At 38.2% G+C, this 10,140-nt stretch overlaps 1 protein-coding gene across 1 annotated transcript in view; it reads right to left on the bottom strand.

The window, feature by feature from the left end:
- Window positions 1-2,308: 2,308 nt before the first annotated feature.
- Window positions 2,309-10,140, bottom strand: part of LOC112150599 (interferon-induced protein 44-like) — a 10,598-nt gene continuing 2,766 nt past the window's right edge. Inside the window, exons 2-9 of the mRNA XM_024279013.2 lie at window positions 6,931-7,019; window positions 4,952-5,473; window positions 3,881-3,923; window positions 3,591-3,786; window positions 3,351-3,503; window positions 3,095-3,266; window positions 2,925-3,025; window positions 2,309-2,839 (exon numbers count right to left, since the gene is read on the bottom strand). Of these exons, the coding sequence (XP_024134781.1) occupies window positions 2,645-2,839; window positions 2,925-3,025; window positions 3,095-3,266; window positions 3,351-3,503; window positions 3,591-3,786; window positions 3,881-3,923; window positions 4,952-5,423 (1,332 nt within the window). The 5' untranslated portion in view covers window positions 5,424-5,473; window positions 6,931-7,019 and the 3' untranslated portion in view covers window positions 2,309-2,644. The remainder of the gene's footprint in view (window positions 2,840-2,924; window positions 3,026-3,094; window positions 3,267-3,350; window positions 3,504-3,590; window positions 3,787-3,880; window positions 3,924-4,951; window positions 5,474-6,930; window positions 7,020-10,140) is intronic.

Raw genomic sequence — 10,140 nt, 5'->3', positions numbered from 1 at the left:
CCAGGTGTATTGATGGACACCTTTGTGTTCGAACGTGGTGTTTGTTATGGGCAAACTATGGCGTGCACCGAAGTCCAACAACAAAAAAAACGCACGGATTCAGGTCAGGGAGGCCATTCCTACCAATCACGCCCCTCCAGGTGCCACTGTCATTGCCCACATAGGCATTGAAGTCCCCCAGGAGGAAGACAGAGTCCCCCATTGGGGCACTTTCCAGTACCCCTTCAAGAGACACCAAGAAGGCTGGGTACTCCGAACTGCTGTTTGGCCCGTAAGCTGAAACTACAGTCAGAGACCTGTCCCCTACCCGAAGGCGAAGGGACACAACCCTTTCGTCCACCGGTGTGAACTGCAACCCCTGGCGGCTGAGCAATTGGCTCACTAGTAAGCCCACCCCAGCCCGCCGCCTCTCACCATGGGCAACTCCAGAGTGGTAGAGAGTCCAGCCTCTCTCGAGGGACTGAGTTTCAGATCCCAGGCTGTGCGTGGAGGTGAGCCCAACTATATCTAGCCAGTATCTCTCAACATCTCGCACCAGCTCAGGCTCCTTCCCTCCCAGAGAGGTGACATTCCATATCCCAAGAGCCAAATTCCATGCCCGGGGTTTGGGCCACCGAAGGCTCACTCAAGCCCCTCCACCACGTTAAGGTGGCGGTTCAAATTACCAAACTAACAAGCTGTCATGGCAGAAACAACAGATTCTTTTTTAAAAATGTGAGAACTCTAGTGATGAAAGAATCTTTTGTGAAAATCTGATGTCTACATTCACCACCGTGTGATGGGTCGCCCTTATTAACTTTGCAAATGAACACATTTCAAAGGGGTTGCCAGTGGCGCACCGGTAATCTGCAGGACTCCTGATCATTTTACCATGATTCACCCAGGTTTAAATACTGGTCATGCAGGTTTTCTCTCTTTTTTTTAAATAAATAGTTGCATTTCATTAGGCAGAAACATTTTTTTTCTTTGATATGAACATCTTTTCTAAAACAACTATTACACTGTCGCTGTTGGTGGCAGCATTGTTGCCAGCTGCCAACAACTGTTAAACTGCTGTGTAATAGTTGATATTTTAATAAATAGCCACAAAGAAAAGGTTCAGTGTGTCTGTGTGTAAATCTTGGAATGGGTTAAGCAGTGAAGTCAAACAATGTTCAAACATCCAAAAATCATACAGAAACTCAAATTTCACAATATGAAGATTAGAGGAGTTAAAGATTTACTGGTGTTTGAATAAATTCCAATGTGGTGAAATAATCAAAGCTCTTTTAATTACAATCAATGATGATTACTAAAACATTTTAATTACAATAAAATGCTATCTTTTTTTTTACTTGCTCTGCAATGTATAGCAATGTTTATAGGGTTAATGTGATAAAGTGCTCTAATGATAATCACATACATATCGGATACATAAAATGTGAATAATTAATGTTTACTGAAAAAGTGTAATGATTTAAGAGGATAATAAATAAGCACTCATTTGTTGCTTAAAAACTTGACCTGCAATGCATAGGGAGAATTTCTGGATTAAAAGAAAATTGTTTTCTGATTATAATCAAAGTGTATTTCCTAACAGTTACATGATGTGTGATTCATGTTATTGTTCACTGAAATAATAAAAACAATGCTTGTGATTAATCAATAATTAATAAATACTCAACTTTGTTGCATTTGATCTGATCAGAACCAGATTATGAAAATTAAGCAGATCTATGAAATTAAATAACTCAGTAGCAATGGGATTTCTTAAGTTTGCTTATTTCTACTCATTTTCAAGCAATAAATCAAGCTCTGCTTGACTTAAGTTAATCAGACTGTTAAAGTTTGAGAAAAAGCCTTTGGCCTCTAGATTACTGGGAGACAATAGTATGGGCAGATTAAATGCATGCAAGAATGCACTAGTGAACTAGTAAGAAAATATTGTGCACTGCACTAGTGAACTGCTGATTTTTTTCTCTCTCACTAGTTAACCAGCAAGACTTACACTAGTCAGCTAGTTTGCATTTTGCATGTAACTAGTAAACTAGTGCAATATTTTATTTGCATTAGTTGACAGGTGAGCTTTAGGAGCCTTCCTAGTGGACTTGAAGAACATTTGCATGTGACTAGATAGCTGATGGCCTTTTGAGAGTGTAACTCGTTAACTAACAAGTCCTTACAACTAAGCTTTGACATTTGTTTACCCTGTGCTAAAGAGTTAAAAGCAACGTGGGTGCAAACATGTAATGAATGCAAAGGGTCACATTTGATACTGCTTTAAAATCAGAAACAGAAGGTAAACACTCATTTCCAGCAACATGCCACTTTATTTTTGTTTGTTTTCAACAACAGATGAAAGATTTATATTTGTTTATATCAACGACCATTTTCCACTTTCAAAAAAAGGACTTCAGAATGATAATCAGCTTTGGGTACAGCATTGGTCATGATTGGGTAACTGCCAGATTTTTTTAACTTTGTAATTTAACTTTAGTCAATTTGACATTACATCAAATTGAATTAAAAAAAATAGTAATCTGAATATTCAAAGTTTTCCCTTTTGTGGTCCAGCAAGATGTGTTCATCCTGGAACTATAACTACTGATGAGTTATCTAGCACTTCTTTGGATCCTTCTACATCAAGGAGTGATCTGAGTGATGATTATTTCTCAGTTGTGAGACTGCTCAGCTGATCACTGATCTCATCAAAGAAGTTATCCACAAAGCGAAGCATCTGAATGACCGCACTGAGCAGCAGGATGTCCATGTCCATGTCCAATTCCAGCTCCTCACTGTAGTTCTTCAATGGAATGATGCAGGACAAAGGTACACCGACCCGAGTGGCGGCCTCCTGCATCTGGATCACAGGATGACAGGATTATCACAGACTGTTACAGAGAACGTACATTTTAATTTTGCTAATTATGACTAAAAATCTTTACCAGTTCTTTAATGTAGCCACTTTTGTAGACATTTCTGACATCTTCTCTCACCAGAGCGCAGGCTTCATCGATTTTAGTGAGCAACACCAGCTGAGGGATCCCTGAAAACCAGCAGAAATGTCACCAACAGAAAAAGACCATTATTTAATTAGAAACCAAACCCAACTTACCCATATAGTTGACCTTTCTACGGACAGCTTTCAACTTCTCCTCCAAGTTTTTGGACATGATGGAGATCTTGCTGGCGTCCAGGACATAAGTCACACAGTGGATCTTGTCTTTGAGATCTGGACTCTTGCAGAAACCGTGAGCCTCTGATTGCAGAGGAACAGAGGGGTTGAACTGCATGTGTCAGAGAATTATGGAGGAACTTGGTTATTATTAAACACTTCAGATGAATTTCTCACAGATTTGGATCATACGTACCTGGTAACGGTCAGGCAGATGACCTTTAAGGATATTGCTGATGTCATCTATATCTGGTCCCGCCCCCACGTTTTCCTCCAGTCCCATGGTGTCACACAGGACGAGTGGCAGAGGTTTACCTTCTCTTCCAGCCTTCACAGAGTATGTTCTGAACTGTTGAGCACAAAGTGACTAAGTTAATAAAATCATAAATTGATTTAAAATATTCAATTTTATTTTTACATCTTTAAAGTCACTCACCTGTGTTGTCAGGCTGGTGGAGGAGCTTCCAGAAATGGCCTGACTGGTGACATGACCTCTAAAGATGGAGTTGATGGAGTTGAAGAAGCTGGACTTTCCAACTCCAACAGGTCCAACGAGTAAAACCCGAGCCTGAGTCACAGAGCTGTTCAAAGGTTTGTAGAACTTAATGCTCTCCATCATCCCTGCCTTTCTCCTATACACACATACAAGAAACTTTTAAAAATCTTATTTTTTTGTCATAAGTACTTGGTGCTCAGCCACAGCTGTGTGGATTGAATCTTACTGACTTAGTATCCCAGATCACAAGTCTCCATGGTTTCTCCATTTCTGCTGCATCCATTAAAGTATAGAAACAATTATGATCAATTATGTGCCAAATATTAACACATTTTAAAAAGACAACATTACATTAGATAATAACAGCATTACAATAACGGACTCTATGCACGGAGCTCTGCGACATATTTCCAGTTTTGGATAAGACCGCTTACTTGCTTCCGGTTGTGGCTATCTATATGCATGGACTTTGCAAATCTCCATGTACTTTCCCTGGTATTGGTTTATTTTTGTTATTTCTTACATTATATGTTAGTTTGTTGTAATGTGTATACACAATGACATCCAAAATTTTCCTTCCTTAAATATGAAACACCCAATATTCACAAGACGCTACCATGTACCGCATTATCACGTGACTTCTTGAGATGAAACATAGCTCTGTTAGGACATTTAAAACATGTTCGACAGAACTTTTCATGTGTAAACGAACTTGGAAGTGACTTCCGGACTGCTGATCATACTCTCAGCTGATGAGGTGGACTTGCCTTCTTCATGGAGTGGCAACAGTGAGCACTAAAGGTAACCTTGTCTCTGTTGAGACGTTTTAAGAAGGGAATGACGTCTCAGACTGCTTCTACCTGACACAACTAACAGGTCATGAAGACAAAGAAAACTATAATCAGATGTGTCTTTCATGCTAACTAGCATTAGCCCAAATGAAAAGTGACAACGGTATTCACATATAGTTTTTTAAATACTGCAGTCAGTTCTGAACTTTTTTTCTTCACTGCACAGACCCGGAGGAAAGGTTAAGGTTAAGATTACGGTTGCGGTTCGGGTGAATGCACCAAATGCTTCCTGATTACTTTTGCAAATAGATATACCCCAACAACACTGGCTCCTTTTTTTGAATTCTCTTTCAAAATTTACCCTGAAGAACTTCCTGCTGTGTTCTCTAACTCCTGGTTATAATTAATATCAAGAAGCTTAAAATGTGTCTGTCAGCAGGGAAGTCTACATTTGATGCAGAATTATACTTTGTTTAGCCTTTAGTCAAAAAACCAATTTGTTGAACTTACTTTCCACCTGGTAAACTTCACACTCAGTCAGGTCGAGGTCATTGCCGTGCATCTCTGCAGCATTGAAGTTATAATAGTTTCCAGGATTGCTGTACACTTTTGGTTGGCTTCCATTGACAAGAACTAAAGCTTCTCCAAAATAAGGACCACTGTTGCTGATCATTCTCACAGCATATGGAGCATTGATGCATGGATATTTGTTGAGCTTTTCTCCACTGAAGGAGAACAGAAATGCCTGATCATCATTTACATACTGTCCAGACTGACTGAATGGTTGTCTGGTGTAGCCTCCAAACACACGTCCAGATTTGTTGTAGCCCACAGACACAGTGGGATACTGGTTATCACAGTGTAGGTGGAAAGCTACTCCAGTGAAACCATGGATGCTGGCTTTGTAGAGCAACTTCAGTTTGAGATATCCCAGCTGAGAGCAGATTGCTTTCTTCTGATTCGTGGTGAGCTTGGAGTTCATCTGGTCTGAAGATGCTGCTTGATCCTTTGATCCTTTATGATGACTGGATCCTTGATTTGGGGTGAAAGGAGAATCAGGAAACAGCCGTGTTACTGAATAAATTACACCACTCTATAAACATACCTTTAAAAGTAACTGCAGCTGAACTGAAGCAACTGGAGTATTACAAAACTGTTATGCTTTGAAAGTAAAACTTCTTTGTGTGGGATTATTTATTAGTCAAAACTCCAAACATTCAAGTGTAGCATTTATCAAACATTCCTCGTGGACAAGTCAGACACTTGTATGTATGTGTGTTCAACAAAAAAATTGCAGATATTTTTTTAGCTTGCATGCTGAAAAAGTATGAGCACACCTAACTTGTTCATCAGAAGCTAAAGCACATATTTGACTAAGCTCTGAACTATATGTTCAAACAACACAAAGAAAAATTACTAATTGCTTTGTCACACTGGTAGAACGAGTTTTAAACAAGTAATCACATAAGACCTTAAAAAAGTATTAAGAAAATACATCAAAAACAGAAGAAAAGACAAAGAAAGAAAGAAAGAAAGAAAGAAAAAAAAAACAACAAAGAAAACAAATCATAATAGATTCATTTTCTCCAAAGTTTTTTTTAAAGATTGCTGTTTACAGGAAAAAATAAAAGAAAGTAACTAGATTTATTGCACCACTAAGACATTAAATAGTCATGAGTCAACCCAAGTCTGTCAGGTTTCTTTTAAAGCAACAGGTTTTTTCACTTGCTGTTGTTCTGAACCTTTTTTATCAGGTACATATTTTTTTTTCCTGGTTAACTTCTGTCTTTGTTAAATTTTGTCTAGGAGTTGGGACTTTAATCTGTCTTAATAACATGTTTTCCAAAGTTTTGTAAGGCGGATAAGCTGGTGATTCTCAGTAAATGTACAAGTGATGTCCAGTCAGTCTGACTAAAATGAAACAAGAAAAGCCATTTAAATTGTTAGACTTGAATTGTTTAACTCTTGTGCTATCCAAGGCGACGTTACATTAAAAGTGGCCTTGTGTTAGAGTGTCTGCCTTGAGACTGGAAGCTCGTGAGTTCAAATCCAGGCCTAGTCATACCAAAGACTAAAAGTAAGATAATGCGCCTCCCTGCTTGACACTCATTAAAAGGGTTAAATTTGGGGTTAAACCACCAAATGGTTGCAGAGTGCAGCTGTGTCTGCAGCTCACCACTCCCCCAGGAAATGGGTCCAATGGACAGAACAAATCCCCATCTCCCCGTGTCTGTGACAACTAATGGCATTTAACATTTTTGTCTCAAAAATGTGTATTTACAGTTTTTACCCAGGCAGATAAATGTACAGTCACACAACAACATTTCAGTAAAAAAATCCTTCACATTTGCGCCCTAAAATTAAGGTTAAATAACTAGTCTATAAAAGGAGGCTATATTTAATATTTAGGTTAAAAAAATAGACAAAGAATTGTCAAGTAGAAAACAAAAGATTAAACCACACTGTCATCTCTTCATTGTCAATCTTACCGGCTTTCTGTCCTGAACGGTGAGGGCAAATGAGAAGCAATCAGTGACTGCATCCAGTTGAGATAGTGACATTCTGAGTCCACTCCCTCCTGCAAAATTGAAAGTAAAACTTGAACTTGAAAAAGGCTCAAACTTAAAGGTTCAAATATGTTGTAAAAAAAAAAAAAAGAAAGGGCATGCAACACACAGTCCAGATACGTCATTGTAGCAGAAGCAAAGACTTTTTAAGTTACATTTTACAATTGTGCAAATTTACTGCATATCAAATTTTTTTTCAATAAAATGGACGAAAATAAAAAAGATTGGAAATCCAATTACAACTGACTGGTTTGCTTTAGCATTCCACATGTCATGTGTTCAGAGTTCATTTCCCTCATCTACTGTTTATAAGAACTATACGTAAGTGCTTCCTGATACGCCCACCATATTGGAAACAATTGCAATCTTTCAAAAGAGATTTGTCCGAGTCTGTATTTTTAGAGGAACTACTGTCTCCAATTATGAGTGAGCTTGTTCAAAGTCCCCACCTTTCCCACTGTAAGCGATCATGGGAAAAGCTGTCAAACGTTCGAGGCAGGGTCGGCAGGCACCACGTGTTTTTACTGAGGCATCTGATTGGTCATTTTATAAATTGGCTTACATGCGATGAAGATTTTTTTTTTTTTTTAAATGGGATAAGACAAAACATGTTAAGAAGAATGCACTAGAGCAAGAATGGTTATTCTGATAAATAAAATGACCGAGAAATAACTGTCTATTTCTCAATGCAAGTCTATGGGACATTGACCTTGCAAACTGCAGGTACTTATTGGAACAAGAAAAGAGAGGGGTTGCTCGGTTCTTATTTTTACGATCAGTGGTTTCCCCCAATAATCCAGAGCCAATATCAGTGAGATATATACAGTGATATATCTGGGACCAGGGACAGCTCTTGGACCCATCTTAGAAAAACTGAACCAAAATGGCCAATGACCAAAGCGGCGCAAAATGGCCTAACTAGTTGGTCATTGCTTGATGTGAACAGAGTGGGAACATACTAACAGTGTTGGATAAATTACTTTTAAAAGCAACTGATTACTTTAATTTAGTTACTTGATGAAATTGTAATTAAATTACTTTACTCATGACTTATTTTAAAAAGTAATTAACTACTCATTACTTTATTTTTTTACAGTCATGTGCAAATTCTCAAGGAAAAACAGCATTAAAAAGATCATCTCGTCTTTCATTTAACTTTATTTTTAAATCAATGATCTTTTGAAATATAGCTAGGATCAGAAATATGTTATCTAAAAGTGATGCTGAAAAACTCACCCATGCATTTGCTATGTCTAGACTGGTTTACTGTAACTCTTTACTATTACAGTTTTTCCCAATTGCTAAAACACTAAGTGCCATTCTCCAAAAAAGCTCATCAATTGCTTTAACTCTTTTTTCAAAAACATCACTCTTTGGTCAAAACCTAAAACACAATTTGCAGTTAACACACAATTTTCAAAACTCCCATTCACTCTTTGCGGAACACTAGACACATTTTTTACTTTTAAGACACAGTCGGCATTCACAACACACGAGGTGCAAAACATTAACACAAAGAGGCAAAACTCAAACTCTGTTCCAACACAGGAGTCATCATTAACACACAACTGGTCAAAGCTGAAGACACTTTTTGCTAATCAGCTGCACTGAATATAAAGGCAGTTCTGGAGCAACTAAACAGCTAATAATGAAAAATGGAAAACAGAGAAAGGCAATTGAGACCCAGACCCACATTGGGACCCGAACCCCCACCCAGACCTGCACCCAGGCCCAGACCTGCACCAAGACCAGCACCAAGACCAGAACCTCCACCAAGACCCGCACCCAGGCCCAGACCAGCACCTAGACCAGAACCTCCACCCAGACCTGCACCTAGACTCGCTCCAAGACCCAGACCAAGGACAGCGATTTCTGATGCGATCCGGGCCACTGTAATTGACCATGTGTTGGTTCATGGAATGACCATGAGGGAAGCGGGTCAAAGGGTCAACCCCCAACTCAGTCGGTTCACTGTGGCATCAATCGTGCGGACATTTAAAAGGGAAAACAGGTCAGTACAAACTGAAACAATTAGAGAATACGAAATGAAAGTATGTTTTACTTACTGTGACAAGGGATAAACATAAAATATATTTGTATGTGAACAAACATTTGATGTTGTCTTTATCCATTTGAGTGAAAACACATTATCCGACATTTTACAAAAGAAATTAACTTTAAATGAGTAACTATTTATCTTGTAATTTGCATTACTGTAGCAATAATTCTCTACCCTGCTGATTCTTATTTTACAATAAATAATAAGCATTTTTTACAGATGTAAAAATGTGTACTTTATTTAGGCATTACAAAATATCTCCTTGCATTCTATTGTCAATTTTGCTATATATTCTTTGTAAAACATTTTGTTAACAGTGTCAAGTGTTTTGTTGTGTAGTGTGTTGTGATTGCTGCATGTTTGTTAGTTTTGACGACAGGGTCTTCATTATGAACTCATAGTGAGCTTCTGACTGAAGAGTCAAGAATTTTGTATATTTAGTTTATATTTTAAAAATTGCATTTGGTGTTTTGGTGCGTAGTGTGTTGGATTTGATGCGTGTGTTTAAGTTTTGACAACAGAGTCTTCATTTTGACCTCAAAGTGAGATTTTGATTCATGAGTTAAGTATTTTGTATATTTAGCTTATGTTTCGAAAATTGTGTTTGGTGTTTGGTTAAATTGGTCTAATGTTTCAGAAAATGTGTTTTAGCATTTGGAAAAAACTGTAATGTGCCCTAAAAGTTTTTTTTGTTTGTTTTGAGCTTGTCCAGAATGCAGCAGCAAGACTGTTAGCAGGAACTAGTAGAAGAGAACACATCACTCCTGTGTTAGCTTCTCTCCACTGGCTACCAGTTGAATCCAGGATCAAGTTCAAAATCCTCCTGTTAACCTATAAGGCTCTGAATGGTGTGGCCCCATCCTATATTAGAGATCTCATAGTTCCTTACCAACCAGTCAGAACACTTCGCTCACAAAATGCTGGACTGCTGGTAGTTCCTAGAATTTCTAAAAGTACAGTTGGAGGTAGAACCTTCAGCCATCAAGCCCCGTGTAGGATAGAGGAATAAATATGGACAAATGGACAAATTAATTAAGCTACCCCCATCTGTTCTATAATGTTGTGTTTATTTT

The sequence above is a fragment of the Oryzias melastigma genome, linkage group LG4, assembly GCF_002922805.2.
Source record: "Oryzias melastigma strain HK-1 linkage group LG4, ASM292280v2, whole genome shotgun sequence".
In the NCBI taxonomy this organism is placed as follows: domain Eukaryota; kingdom Metazoa; phylum Chordata; class Actinopteri; order Beloniformes; family Adrianichthyidae; genus Oryzias; species Oryzias melastigma.
This window is presented reverse-complemented; position numbering and strand designations above follow the sequence as displayed.